The following is a 15,638-nucleotide window of genomic DNA, read 5'->3' on the forward strand; positions in this document are numbered from 1 at the left end:
AAAGCCCTAACCAACAAGCAACAAAGCCCTTTCAACTTCTGTTTTTAATAGTTAATGTGGATAAAACAGCTAACTGAATTCAACAACAGAAAAAAAACCACAAGAATTTTGGTCTCTATGAAGCTGAATCTATTTAGGACTGCCATGAGTGGGAGTTTCTGTGGTAACATGTAGGATCATCTTATACATGCTTAAAAATTGAGATATTTAGCTTAAACAGAAAGGAACATGGTTATTGGCAAGTAAAACCTGCTAGATATCATGCTGAAATTCTCTCTCTGAAGAATGAAATGAACTGAATCAGCAAATTATATTACCTTTGCCTCTGTGGTTCTTTTGATTCCAAATAGCATAGGTCTCCAGAAAACTATTGTTGTTGTGCTTAAATTAATGTGATAATGCTTTCAAGATGCTTCTGCTCTATGAATATTGCCTGAATGTGCAGTTGTTTTTATGAAGTAGTTCAATCATTCTTGCTTATCTTCTTTCCATTGTGCAGCAGTTTGAGCAGGCATTGGCAAAGTAATTTATTTTAAGTCACATTTTAACAATCCTTTTGTGTTACTTTTGCTATTTGTCATGCACTGGAGTGTTTTCTGTGAGTGGGAAAAACTTTGTGGATGTGTTGCTTGTCTTGTCAAGGCATGTTAATTAACTGGTTGCTAAACAGAAGGTGCAAAGGAATAACTCCTGTTACTCTTGTTCTTTCAGGCAAATGTATGACCATGCTGCAAATATGTATCCACAGCTAATTAAGACTCCCACCATTCGAAGAGGAGTTCAGAATTTTATGGCGTATGTATTTATTTGCTAAAAATAAAACAATCAAGACTTGGAGTTGGAGGATGACAGAATTTTCAACCTTTTTTTTCGTCTTCCTTATGGGCTGAGGGAAACATATGCTTCCCTTCTCTCTGATTGAATGCCGTTACTATTAAAAGAAATTCTAAATATACATGAAGAAGTGCATATACCCTTCCCCAATTCTGATTCTTTCCAAGAAGTGTTTAAAACCATTGCTGCCAAAGGGTGGGGAAAATGTCAATGAATTCTGAAGGTCATTCTAGTAAAATTCCTTTTTTGAAAAGATGATATTTTCAATATTACACTGAACAGTGGTCTCCTGGCACCTTAATCTTTTTAGCATTGTGTATCCTTTCCTTTTTCTATTAGGTTAGTATATTATTCTACCACCAATGCAAATTTTATTCTAATCACAAAAGTTGTGATTCACTTTTCACTTTAGCTGTAAAAATCAAAAGTAAAAAAAAGTGTAGCTGCTCAAATAATGCAGCTACACTGGTGGGGAAACTACAGTAGAAGAGCCAGGCCAGGTACTGGGAAACTCAGCTGTGATTACCAATTATTTTATTCTCCTTAGGCTTGTGTTTTTATTCCATTACAAATACTTGTGTGAAATGGTCACTTTTGGGGATTATTTTTTCCTTCTTTGCCTTGTCTTGCCCTTTCCATAAGGAGTTGAATATCTGACTGTTAATGGTGTGCATATATAAAACATGGAACAAAGAATTGTAGTGCTTTGTCCAAAACATGGAGCAAAGAATTGTAGTGCTCCCTTGTTATCATTTTTCAGCATTGCTGTGCTCCTCCTGATGAGAAAAATGGGATAGCTGCTGTATCAGTGTGTATGTGTTTTTTCCTTGAATGACACAGCATAGCAGTTGTATTCCCCAAGATGCATTGTTGGATGAAGGGGGGCAATACTAGGTGGCCTTTCTATTGCCTCTATCGTCAACTCCTGCATCACTGCTTCACTTTACAGCAGTTTTGCAATATGGATTGCTGTGTTGTCTTGGAAGTCCTTAGCCCTAAATGCTCTGACCATATCCCTATTTCCTTGGACATACTTCTTGCATCTTGTTGTTTCTAGAAAGCTAACTCTGATTGGTTTTCTCACCCATATGCTGCTGGAAGAGTTTGCTTCCTTTACAGGTTTGTCCTCTCTATTTTGCTGCTTTACATAGTGCCGGATGGATAGATAAAGGAGGATGGGAGAGGCCAGCGTCTGATTCTCATTTCCTGTGGTTCTTTTGTGGCTCTTTTTGCACAGCAAAAGAGAGAATTCTGAGAGATCCTTAAAGTGTTGGTGCCTCTTGCCCTAGAGTCTGTTCAACTTGTGTTGCTTCATGCCCTAAACCTGGGCAATTTGACTCTTGACTGGATCTGGCACAGGGTACAGTTGTTTGGCCTCCCACCTGTTACTCAGAGGAGCAAAGACGTGGTTCTCATGCAATGTTTGAACACCACCAGCAGAAAGCCTTCATTGCACTTGAACCTGGGGGAGAGAAGGAGACTCTTCAAATGTCAGTCTATTTTTATTCTTAAATAGACATTTAAAAGGGAATGTTTCATCCAACCTATCAAACACTTGTTTCCATTTACTGACTAAATCCTCCACAAACATGAAGTTCAATTCCTTCTTTGACACTAAAATCTGGAGAGGCACATGATTGTAGGGTATTTTGGTTAAGTCTGAACATATACACTTGGAAGATATAATGCTTATATCTGCAGGATTTCCAAAGCGTGATTTGCCTCAAATCTTTAGTAAGACTAGACCATCTGGGTCATAATGTATTTGTCCCTTCCCTGCATTATAAATTATACTCTAAAAAAACCCAAGAAAACCCCAACTTGTTTGTTCCTCTGCAGGAAACAAGATCAATGGACAAGACAACAAATCAGAAATAATAAGGATGACCCATTTTGGAGGCATGCTGGCTATATTATTGCACAGTTGGATGGTCTGTACATGGGAGCCTTCGAGTGGGCTAAACTGCATAAACTAACAGTAAGACTACTGCACCTCTATTTCAGTAGCTGGGGCTGGGATGTCAGTGGACAAACATGGGAGAAGGGGATCTACTTTTTAAAAATAAAATACAGAAATAGGCTAATTAGTGGCAAGTATGCATTCTGCATGCCATTTTGCAAAATCTTTAGTGGCTGTTCAGTGTAGATAATGTGACTGAGCACTTGGCCCATGTAACCACAGATTCTTTGCAAGGGTCTTGGAACCCTGGGCACTCATGTGGTGATTAGGTTGGGGGTGGCTTTTGTATCCTTATGAGTGTTGGAAGGACAGACACCTCTAAAGTGCTTGTTGCTGTCACTTTACAATTGTTATTAAGCAAATGAGCCTTTAGGTATAAAGAGTACCTGCAACAGGATGAATGAAAGCTTTTATTCTTTTTTCCAAGCATTAGATTTCAAATCCTATAAGCCTTTCTATCCTAGAGTATGTTTTACTTTATTAAATGACTTCTTTTCTGTCTTTTAAGTCTCAAAAATATATGGTTACAAAAGATGTGGTCTGTGTTGTGGCAGGTCAGATAGGATAGATTTTGAGGTTTTGTTGGGTGGTGGTTTAGTTGGGTTTTTTTGTGTTTTTTCATAATTCGTTTTTCTTAATTTCAATTAGAATTGTATTCCAGATCATCAGCTTGTATGTAACAGCAAAACTCCTTTAACTCCAGTAGAGATATGACAATTATAATGCTGTCCTAAAGTCTAATATCAAATAGGTTTATCAGTGTGAGAAGAAGGACTTGAGGAATTGTAGCTGACCTTCTTACCTAGGTTAATCATACCAAGAATTTTGAGAAGTTGGGAGTTCTGAATTGTAAACAGTTGCATTTTAGTAAAATGTACATCTTTCTTGCATAGAAGTCACTCTGGGGCTTTCATGGATGGGAAGTCAGATCAAACTGGGAAAAAAAAGTGTTTGTAATAATAATCCATCCTGAGAGACCTGAGTTTGTAGGGGAAAACACTAGAAACCTTGGCTTTCTAGGAAAAGAACACATTAATATGCTTTCGTAACTCCTGTATCTGAAGAGCCCTGTCAAGCTCATCAGGTTTTTGGCTTTTTTGCTGCTTCAGAATCTTTTAGATTCATGTGAGGAGAAGGGAAAAGTGCTGGTTTGTGTCTGAGTTACTTCTTTGTAATAGGCATGTCCTGCCTGCAGAGTGTGTTCCCTGATGGTTGCTTAGTTAGCTATGCACTAAAAAGCACTGACCTCTGAAGTGTTTGAATATTTTTTTATCCTCTCTTTAGAGATCTCACTAGCATGTCTATATAAAAATAGTGCATTTGGTGGAAGTTCAGATATGTGGTTCAGGCTGAAATATATGTGTCCTCCATTTATGAATTATATGCATGAAATACTGTTTTTCTTTTCCCGGACGTGCTTGCAGCAGCTGGTGGGATTTGACTCTTTTCCATGCCAGGCACAATTTTAGCTTTGGATATTATCACCTATGTTGAGATGCATATACTTTTATTCAAAGCAAAAATGTCCACTCTGTATGTATTTCTTACTGGAAATGGTGCTGCTGTTTCCTCTCTTTGCCACAGCCACTAAGTTAACATCAGTCCCTGTCTTTGAGTATGTTTTGGACAGCTGCTCTTGCAACTAGGTCCTTAGGTTTTCTTGGCATCAGAATGTGTCGTGGTTTGAGAGGAAGCAGGTTTTCTGGGATATGCTGTGGTCACCAATAGGTGTTCAGATTTTAATATTAGCACCTGGTGTGGCCACTGGGGCATGGATACGCCTCTGAGAACACAGGGGTTAAAAGCAGAGCATTCCCGAGAAACCCTCTCTTGGTTTCCGGTGGGGAAAGAGTTTGGATCCCTCCCCCGGCCCAGCTGCTGGCTGGGCGGGGGAGGGGAAGCCATGCGGCCGGGTGAGGTAGGCTGGGGCTTGGACAGAGATGGGAGGTGAAGAGGCTCCGAGGATGGAAGGGTGGGAGAAACACCAGGAGGCATCAGGCAGCCCCCCCCCAGGAGAGGGAGAGAGAGTACAGCCTGTGCTAGTGCTACCTTGAAACTTGATAACTGTGCCGGCAGCGTGGCTGAGAAGGAGGAGGGGGGGATGCAGCGAGAAGGTGTCTGGCCGGCCATTGTGGGAGATTCGGGTGGGCAGAGCCCAAGCATTTAACCCTTTTTTGGACAATGAAAACTTTGCAGAACATTAACCTTTCCTAGAAGAGAGATAGAGATGAAATGGAAGAAGGAAATTTGCAAGTGTGAAGGTCTGGGCAAGTGAAGGATGTCGGAAGAGTAGAGAAGAATCTTAGGCGGGAAGAGATGATGGAGGGGCCTTAGCTGGACTCTTCTTGTATAGCCATGGACAGAACCATGTTTCCTGTGACACAGAGACTGCATCCAGGGGGAGGCAATGGCTCAGAGCCAAGAGGGTTCAGTGTTGGTACCCCGCAGCCCCAGGGGGTGAAATTTGAAGGGGACAGGTGTCCCGAAGGTGAGACTGTGCTCTTTTTGGAATGGGACAAAGCATTCTTAAAAGGATGACCCTAGAAGCAGCTCTGGTCCATGTGCAGTGGTGAGAGCACGGGACATGGAAGGAAGAGGTCACAATGGCAGATGTTCTCCGGGCGGTGCCACGAGTGACATGGAAACACACGAGGTTTCAACGGTGTTTCCTGGGGAAGCCTATGGCACAAGAAGGACTCCTCTCTTCTTGATGAACTGAGAACTGATTGTCTGAAGGGTGGTGATGGACCGAGAGTTGGTGATTTGGGGGATGGATGTTTTGGAAATTTGGTGGGGGGAGGAGGAAATGTTTTTGGAAAGTTTTCATTTTCCCTGTGTGTTTCTTTTTACTTAGAGTTGTAGTTTAGTTAATAGAGTTTTCTTTATTTCTAGGTGGGAGCATGCTTTGCTTATTCCTGGTCACATCTCACAGCAGAAACCAGGAAGAATATATTTTCATGGGGGCACTGGCGTTGCGCCAGCGTCAAACCATGACACTTTTTGGTTCCCTGACCGGGAAATCAAATTTCAGGGGAGTGATAAAACTGTGAAATGGGATCAAAGAGGAATAAGAACAAAGCATGTACTAAGTTAAGGTGGATGGATAGTGAAATCTAGGGATAGAGGTTTTATTGTTTTGTAGAAGTGTATTTCATGTAATTTTGATAATAATTTTAGAATATGTGTTCTCAGAGGCGAAGGGTGGAGTTCTCTACTCTTTCCCAGTCAGGGAACCAAAAATGTCATGGTTTGACGCTGGCGCAACGCCAGTGCCCCCATGAAAATACATTCTCCCTGGTTTCTGCTGTGAGATGTGGCCAGGAATAAGCAAAGCAGGCTCCCACCTAGAAATAAAGAAACGAAAACTTTATTAACTCAACTACAACTCTAAGTGAAAAGAAACACACAGGGAAAATGAAAACTTTCCAAAAACATTTCCTCCTCCCCCCACCAAATTTCCAAAACATCCATCCCCCAAATCACCAACTCTCGGTCCATCACCACCCTTCAGACAATCAGTTCTCAGTTCATCAAGAAGAGAGGAGTCCTTCTTGTGCCATAGGCTTCCCCAGGAAACACCGTTGAAACCTCGTGTGTTTCCATGTCACTCGTGGCACCGCCCGGAGAACATCTGCCATTGTGACCTCTTCCTTCCATGTCCCGTGCTCTCACCACTGCACATGGACCAGAGCTGCTTCTAGGATTGTCCTTTTAAGGACGCTTTGTCCCGTTCCAAAAAGAGCACAGTCTCACCTTCGGGACACCTGTCCCCTTCAAATTTCACCCCCTGGGGCTGCGGGGTACCAACACTGAACCCTCTTGGCTCTGAGCCATTGCCTCCCCCTGGATGCAGTCTCTGTGTCACAAGGAACATGGTTCTGTCCATGGCTATACAAGAAGAGTCCAGCTAAGGCCCCTCCATCATCTCTTCCCGCCTAAGATTCTTCTCTACTCTTCCAACATCTTTCGCTTGCCCAGACCTTCACACTTGCAAATTTCCTTCTTCCATTTCATCTCTATCTCTCTTCTAGGAAAGGTTAATGTTCTGCAAAATTTTCATTGCTCAAAAAAGAGTTAAAAGCTCGGGCCCTACCCGCCCAGAGCTCCCCACAGCGGCCGGACACCTTCTTGCTGCACCCCTCTCCTTCTCCACTGGCTGGGCTGTGCTGCCAGCACATGATATCAAATTTCAAGGTGGCACAGGCTCTCTCTCTCTCTGTCTCTTGCTGGTGGGGGGGCTGCCCGATGCCTCTCAGTGCTCTTCCAGTCTTCCACCCTTCCATCCTCAGGGCCAGGCCTACCTCACCAGGCCGCATGGCTTCCCCTCCCCCGCCCAGCCAGCAGCTGGGCCGGGAGAGGTCTGACCTGCTTCCCTTGCCGGAACCCAAGAGAGCTTCCCCCGGGAGTGTTCTGCTTTTAACCCCTGTGTTCTCAGAGGTGTATCCATGTGCCCAGTGGCCACACCAGGTGCCAATATTCAAATCTGAGCATGTATTGGCCTGACCATATCCCAGAAAACTTCCTCTCAAACCATGACAGAATGATACCTGACATTCTGTAAAATGTTCTGTAAAAGTACAGGGAGTTCATTTTGTTGGGCACCATGATACTTTTCAAGTATTTCTGGGAGATTTGGCTACCACTGTGTGTGCATATTTTTTGCTGTTAGGATGTCCTTCAGGAAACAGAGCTTGAAGACTGTTGCTGTGAGCTTACATGGGCAAGAAAAACAGGCGCAGCTGCAAAGCTTCTGGCTAGTATTCTAGCTTTGACACATCCATTTATCTGAGAATCAACTCAGCTTCTGTAAACTGTTGACACTTAAAAGCCCCCGCTAAACTCACAAACCAACCAAACAAGCAAAACCACTACCAATATCTTCCTTATTTCTTGTGGTTAAGGAAATCTACCATCTAAGTGCAAATAAATTTACCTAGTAGATGAGTTTTTTTCTTAAGTATTGTACTTTGGTTCTATTAACCCAATTGTTTTGATTGTTTTTTTTTTTTTTTGACAACTCCAATAACAAATACTTTTTTGTTACTCAATTCTTAAAATAAAACAATCAAAGAAATTTCATACTGAAAGTGTCTGTACCAAATTCGGTATGTTTGTAAAAGCAAATCTCATTCCTATTGCACGTTTTCCTCAGTGCTTTGAAAATCTCTTCTTACCTCTTTCCTTTAGTAGATACTATTTTCTTTCATTAATAAAAGAATCCTTTCCATGTTTTTATTGTCTTTGGATTATCATCATCAGAAACAAGTCTATCTTTTGATCTCTAGTAGTTCAGTAGTTTGAATTTGTGGTGGTAATGAACATCAAAAATATTAAAAATACCTCTTGTATGAATTGGGGCATTTTTATTTTCCTTTTTTTTACCCACATTCAAGCAAAACAAAAGAAACCCCCTAAACCCCAAACAAACCAAGCCAAAACTCAACATGTGACAGTCTGTATTTTGTTGCCTGATGTTCTGATGTTCTACTTGCTGTTGGGAAAGCTATGTGTACTTCTAAATTCAACACATTATTCTGTATATGTAGAGGAGAATTGTTCCCACTGTCTTAAGCTTAAAATAAGAGTAAATGCTGTAGAAGAAAGGCTAGGAAGGTTTTTCCCTTAACTCCCAAAATACCAGAGACGTGAGAAAGAGAAGGGGAAAAGGAGATGAGTCTCAAGGTTCTTATGTTTCCCTGCACCATGAATGATCACACATAGACAGGATGGTCTCCTGAACCCTGAGAAGGTGTTTGGTTGACATGGATAGGCTAAAAGAGATAAAGGGGATGAAGAAAAGCAACTATGTTTACAAAGTCTGTGAATTGTAACACTGGGCATTGGGCAAAGTTGTATAGAACTATTTCCTTTTCAGGAGAATGAAAACAAGCTGTTTCATAACTAATCTGCTTTTAATTTTTTAATTTTGTTTTCTGGTACTATGCATGGTAGTTTGAGCCAGATACTTCTTAAGTGAGAGCTGGGTTATGTGCACACAAGTAACTCTGAAATGTTCTGTTTTTCTGCTCTCCCCTAAAATTCAGATTGCTTTACTTAAATATTGTAGAACAATTGTGTCTGCCACAAGTAACTGAGCCTTACTGCAGAAAGAAAATCTGGGCTTTGAATGATTTGGTAGTAGCACTAGTATATGTATTTTTTATTCTTTCTGAAGGAAATGCTTTGTACTGTTTTGTTCTAAACTTTGGGTTTTTGTTTCATGGAGTCCTGAGGACTATTTTAGGTAGATTCTTCCATTAAGACCTGCATGAAGGCAATGTACATTGTAAACTTCTGTATTTTGAATTTGATATTTACAGGTATCATTAAGAGTGATGTCAAAATTTGAATACATATTTATGTTAAAATGTTACATTATTCAATCTGGTTTAGCAACATTTTATATCCAGTAAACAAACCCAACCCTTTTGTCAAGACAATTTCTGAGGGAGGAGCTCTGAAAGAACATAAAGCCTTTTCATCTGCCTAATGCTCTTCCAACACTGTGATTAATCTTGGGCTTGTCTACACAGGGATATTACTCTTGAATAAGGAGGTGTCAGAGTTTTAAATACTAGAATGACTCCAGGATAGATCTCTATTTGTACTTCCTTATTTTGTACTCAGAGTGCTCAGGCTTGGAGAAGTTACTGGAAAACAATTGTTACAGAATAACTTGCCTATTTTAATGTCCCATGTAAACAAGCCTTTAGGGCTGGTTCTCTCCTTTCTGCTGCCCTTTGTAAGTTTATTTCTGCCTTCCTTGGATGTAACTCAAACTCAATTTGATTTTTTGTTTTGCTGTTCAGGACAGCACCCTAGAGGAGACAGACATTCTAGCAAAAGGACTTTTGATGTGGCTTTACCACCTCTCTGCTTGTCAATTTAGTTCATTCATTCTTCTTCAGGATCTAAATAATGTTTATAACGAGTTTTTCTGACATTGCTGAGTGAGGTGGGAAAAAGTGATTACAAGAAATTGTAATATGCCCTATATCATGCATTGTTATGATGCAGTTTTTTGGGTCTAATTCTTGCTAGTGGACACTGACTAACTCCTCATGGAGAAGATTTCTTCATATATCCTGGAAATCAGCTGTGGTTTTTCCAAAACTGGGACTCTCAGCTGTGTTGTGGCAGATACTTCAGACCACTCCTGAAATTCCCAGATTGGGCCTGCAGTGCAGATTCCTGTGTCTTCTGTTTGAATGCATTGTTTTACTGAGACTCCAGAGGAGCACAGTGCTAATGTGATGTCACATCAGACAGTCTTAAGCACAAAACCAGGTTTATTCAAGGAGAGTGATGAATTTTTGGAAATAAACTAGAACAAAATTTGCATGACCCTCAAAAGGGAGATGAAAACAGAGCTCTAAGGAGTGCTTAACAACCTAGTCCTCTTTTGCATCTTTGATATTTTGGCTGGCTTTGGCAGCTGGCAGCCTAATCTCACCCAGTGCCTTAGGAATTTGCATAACCTGTGCTTTGAGTGTGTCTTTCCTCCTGCTCTCTGGGCACCTTTCTGTGCCTATTGTTCTGAAAGCTTCATTGCTTGGCACTTTTGTTCTAATTTGAATGGACTTCCTAATAGTTACAGAAATTTTGATTTGGAGTGATGAGAAAGCACAGAAATGCGAAACTTTTTAAAAATACACAGGCAGTTCTGACGATTGCTGTAGCAGTATCAGTATAGCTACCTGTAGATATTATAGTGAAAGCAGGTTTTATGAAGGAGAATAAGGAGTGGTAGCAAATGGATGTCAAATACAATTAAAATATCTTGATTGCTGGAGCAATCTCATGCAAGCCAGTTTGCTCCCTTCCTGGTGGCACTGTACAGTGATGCCTGTGTGAATCAGACATTGGAAAATGGCTTTTTCTTACTGTGTGGTGGGTTTTCAGTGCAGCTGGATAGGGGAAAATGGTGCTTAAACAGTGCCAGGTCTCTCTACATGGATTCCAATGAAATAGAAGTTGTGACTGGTTTGTAAGTGATTCATACCTCTGAGTTGCTTAAAACTATCCAAAGACACATCTCTTGATGTTGCTCCCTGTTTGGATCCTTATAGCAAAAACATGATGAACCAAAGCAATGTAACACATGAAAGTTTGTTTTGTATTTCTCCCTCAAACTATAGCAGCTCTTGGGGCCTTCTGCCATGAATGCTTTTAATTGTCAGAATGGCTTATTTCTCTTGTCTGTAAACATTGTGGGAAAGTCTGATTCCTTCCTATGGGATACATGGACAGGAGTTTGCATGATTTCTGGTTTTCCTGTTGGTTATTCTTTCAGCCAAAGTAGCAGATGTATAACACAGAATTCAGAATTCGATATTTTATATTTAATATATTATATTCAATATAAAAATATTCAGAATTACTTTTATTCTGTATAAAAAGTAAATGGATTTAACACTTTCATTTTTCCTTGTCCCCCTTTACTGGGGTTTGTAGAGAGGTCAGCTATATGGTTTAGTAACAGTGATTTATATTGCAAGTAATGCGTTTCTTTGCTAAATGATTATGTGGCATTATAAAATTACTATTCACAGCACCACAATGATGTGTGTTCTGACTTTTTTCTTAAGCCTTGCCTTAACAAAAGGCATGGTGAAAGCAAGAACAGGAAAGATTTAGAACACAGTATTTGAAGGCTGAGGTTAAACCACTATTAAGCTCTTATTTTTGAAGAGGCAAAGTAAGAGGAGGTTCTAAAGAGCGTGTTGCACAACCAGATGTGTGTAGTTAACCCTGTTAACCTTGGCTACCTCCAATCATAAGGAGTTTTCTAAAGCACATAGCAGAGTGCCTTTTGATGACTTTCCTTATTCAGCTAGTTTGATTGGTATTTATTACCATTTTTTTCCTTCATTTGTTTCTTCCTCCTCAGTCCTGAGGATGTCTTAAATTGCAGTGTTTATAAAAGTCTGAGAGCTCCCGAGAGCATTAGTGGAAGACACTTCAAAGACATCTAGTTAAACAAAAAAATTAAATTTTATCTCAGTAAATCTGTAAAAACAGACTGATTGGCATGCTACTTGTAAACACACACTAAGGTTTCTTGAGTTACAGTTACATATTCCTTTTTGCCTCAGAAATCATAGCATTGGTAATGCCACTACAAGGGCCAGATTCTGAAAGTTTCCTCAGTGCTTGGTGCCATACTGAGTGTGACCATCTGGGCCTTGTCAATAGGCATTTCATAGACCATACGAGAGCTTCCTTCTGGAGCAAAAGAAAAATTCTAACCACTGAGGCTGTCTTGATGTTTTTCTGTCTCAAAGTGTTTTTTGTCATCTCCTTTATTCAGCCACTGAGCAACTTTGATGTCCAGTTTCTGAATGCAGTTGGAGACCTGCTGGACCTTATTCCTGCATTATTTGATTATTCTGCACGGGGTGGACAGTGCAATGTGGATTCAGGAGGCCATGGGAGATACCAGTGGGACATGGGACACTGCTCTGCACTGATCAAGGTGAGCACCAGAACTTAATCTCCAGTGACTGTCTTGATTTGCAGTGTCATGAGTCTGCATTTCTGGAGTCTTCCCTGTTCATGTTGCATGTGCATAAAGAGACTTCTGTCAATGGTCAAGATGCATATATGCAGTTGTCATTTGTGATTCTATAGGATTTTGAGTCCAGTTTTTCTCACTTGTGTTCGAGGGGAGGGAAAAGACCAAGACAAACCAAAACCACAGAGATCGATGTTGAAAAGCTGCTAGAACTACTAGGGAATGAGGAACTACCAGGGAGAGGAGACTAGATGAGAATAACTCATTCACCTAGAGAAGTGAAGTCTGAAAAGGGTTGTTGTGAGTGACTGCAAATACATTGGGCAAATAGGCAGGGAAAAAAAGGAAAAGGATTATTTAAACTAAAGGATAGTGCTAACATAAAAACAAATGGATGCAAGTGGCTGATGTTTTGTCTTAATAGTGATACCTTTGAATGGCTTTGTAGTAGGAGTGATGACAGAGAAAAACCCCACAGTTTTAAGATAAGTGACTGATGCATCATGTTGGCAATTACATTTTTCAGTTAAAATTGTTAAGAAGATTTAATCAGCATCCAGAGAGTCCATGTATCAAAGAGCAACAATACTCACCTTAAATTGAGAAACATGAACTGAAGTATTTGCTTACAGTAAGAGGTTTCTGAGCAAACAACAAATCGTAGAACCAGGGAAATATTTTGAAGAGATGTGCTATCAACATATATATTTACCTTTTCAAATTAAATTTACTTGCATTTGCTTCTGTACTTCACTTCAAAATGAGCCAGAGGAATTCTCACAGAAACAGCATGTTTTATATTGATGTCAGATATGTTTGAAAAGATGTGATTTGAATGTGTGAATAGAAATATTCCTAATGAAACTGGAGGAAAACCTATACCATGATGGAGGAAAACCTATACCACGGTGTTTTATTTGGAAAACAACACATGGGCAAGAATTGTTTCTAGAGGTTTCAGAAATTCGTTTAGTACACAGCTAAAAGCACAAGAATCTGCTCTTTCTTCAGTATTGCAATTAATCAAACTACTTGAAACAATTAGTTCTCCCAGTTTCTATCAAGTAGAAAACATGCAGAATATCATGGGGTCTGAAATTATTAATCTTTCTGCTTCTGTTTTCCAGGTTCTACCTGGATATGAGAATATATTTTTTGCCCATTCCAGCTGGTTTACTTATGCAGCCACACTGAGAATATATAAACATTGGAACTTCAATATAGTTGATCCATACACCAGCACCGGCCGTGTCTCATTCAGTAGTTACCCAGGTAAAGTCAAGAAAACGAAAACTATGTAGATACTAAATTTGGCATGGACCACCTTACTGTCTTGTAGCTGTCCTGGCTGTGAAAAGGATGGTAACTCAACAAGCACTGGCTTCAATCTACCTTAGAACTTTTAGCCACCAAGAGGACAAAATGCCAGCTTGAATTTTCTGTCTTGAACGTGATATTGTTGTCATTGTCTTTTGTTGTTGATTAATCACCTTCAGTGCTCTGAATAGTACTGGTTAAATATTTTACCTCTGGCACAAACATGCTGCTTTGAATTCTGCTTGTGTAGTCTGCAGTCATCTCAAGTGCTGAACTCCTTGCCATGCCTGTAGCATTCACATATTTGGTAACAACAATTTTGAGCGCTTCTGTTTACCACTGTGACGTGACTCGTGCTGTAATGGGATTATTACTGAGTATCAAACGCTTGCTGTTTGAAAGTATGTTGGCTTCTTTGATCTTGGGTTCAGGAGCCTTCAGTTGTTTTGTTGTTTTTTGGGCTTTTTTCCCTTTCCCCCCACATCTTCCTTTTCCAGCTGCTCTATAAGCTGTTGCAGAGGAGAGTATGTTTTAATGCTTATTGGGTGTGTTAGTAATATAGCCAGCCAAAATATTTAGAAAAATATTCTTTTGGGAAGATTAGGCCAAATGTTAGAAATTGCCAGCAAGTAATGTTTGAGGAGCAAAATATGTGCTCTTGGTCCAAGAAATAGGAACGTGAAAAACCAAAGCAAATCTGTAACTCCCTCTTAGAGCTGACATTGTGTAAGGTTTTAGAGGTGAAATTTCAAGTTCAAAAATATCTAAACAGTGAAAAATCTTCATAAAACATTTTAAATGAAGTAAGTACCATATCAGACTATCTCATTCTCATGAAATTTTGTTGGCTGATGATTTCAAAATGTGCTTTGTTGAGTAATGGTGCTTTGCTGTAAGGGCAAGGTTCTTCATGGCAGGGGCTCCTGAGACTGTGACTGGGAGAATTTTTTGAAAAGCAGGTGCATTAATTTCACATTGAAAACAAGCCTTTTTCTGTGGGGGTCTGACCCTCCTCAGGAATGCAGTGTTTTCTGACAACTGAGATTTTTAATTTAAGGAAGGGGTAGAGGTAGTCTGAATGTCTCTTGAGTGTACAGGCCTTTCAAGAGCTTGAGTTATCTGTGATTGCCTTGAGGAATTTCACTTGATTGTTGCAAGGAATTTTGCTAAGCCTGTGTAATTTGGTTGAAAGCAAAGGTTTCTGAGCTCTGTTCATCATGTGAATGTTCATGAGGTTATTCTGGCTCTCATATCTCTCAGCTGAAATACTGATGATAGCACTACCCTTGACAAGAATGTGGCTCTCTTTAGCAACTGTTGTATGCTGCATTGTGCTGCAGATTCAAAACTGGGAGTCATGATCAGCCGCACAGAGCATTTATTATTTTATTTTTAGTAGATGTCTGTGGTAATGTCTTTCAGTTGTCCCCTTTTGTGGATTCTTTGTATAAGGAAATAAAAATATTATGGTTTTATGAGACTGGTAAAGTATAGTGTGTGGCAGGATACCTGAAAATCAGCTACTGCTTTGCTGAAATGGTTGGTGTCACTATAGGACACGAAACAGCACCAGTGCACACACTGCTGCTCTCAAGGTGAAGAAAAGGGAAAGTTTGTTTTCTGACTCCAACATTTATAGTTTTCCAAAAGTGACCCTGGATTGGAGGGTGAAAGTGCCACCTCTCCAATGACACTGGACAAACCTACAGTCCGTCAAATTTCTCCTCCTCCATAAAAGAACGCAAAACAATAAGTTATTTACAGAAAGTGCGTGAGAAAGTTTGCTACAAGAATGCAAACATCAGAAGGCTTAGAAAATCTTAAAAAATCAGGGCGACAGTTGAGGGTCTGTTCATTGGTATACAAAATCCCAGGGCACTCTGCTGCCCTGAGAATGCTGAAGTTTGCAGAGGTGGCTGATTTTAAAGCCTCCTATTGCCATGTGGACTCTGGCATAGTGATGTGGGAAGGTGTACTTCTACCAACAAAATGAGAGAGAACTGTTGCAAAGCA

The 15,638-nt window shown here is 40.2% G+C and overlaps 1 protein-coding gene across 1 annotated transcript in view; it reads left to right on the forward strand.

The window, feature by feature from the left end:
- Positions 1-15,638, forward strand: part of PLBD1 (phospholipase B domain containing 1) — a 44,231-nt gene that overhangs the window by 13,196 nt on the left and 15,397 nt on the right. Inside the window, exons 3-6 of the mRNA XM_030960726.1 lie at positions 712-795; positions 2,674-2,812; positions 12,105-12,269; positions 13,436-13,580. Of these exons, the coding sequence (XP_030816586.1) occupies positions 712-795; positions 2,674-2,812; positions 12,105-12,269; positions 13,436-13,580 (533 nt within the window). The remainder of the gene's footprint in view (positions 1-711; positions 796-2,673; positions 2,813-12,104; positions 12,270-13,435; positions 13,581-15,638) is intronic.

The sequence above is a fragment of the Camarhynchus parvulus genome, chromosome 1A, assembly GCF_901933205.1.
Source record: "Camarhynchus parvulus chromosome 1A, STF_HiC, whole genome shotgun sequence".
In the NCBI taxonomy this organism is placed as follows: domain Eukaryota; kingdom Metazoa; phylum Chordata; class Aves; order Passeriformes; family Thraupidae; genus Camarhynchus; species Camarhynchus parvulus.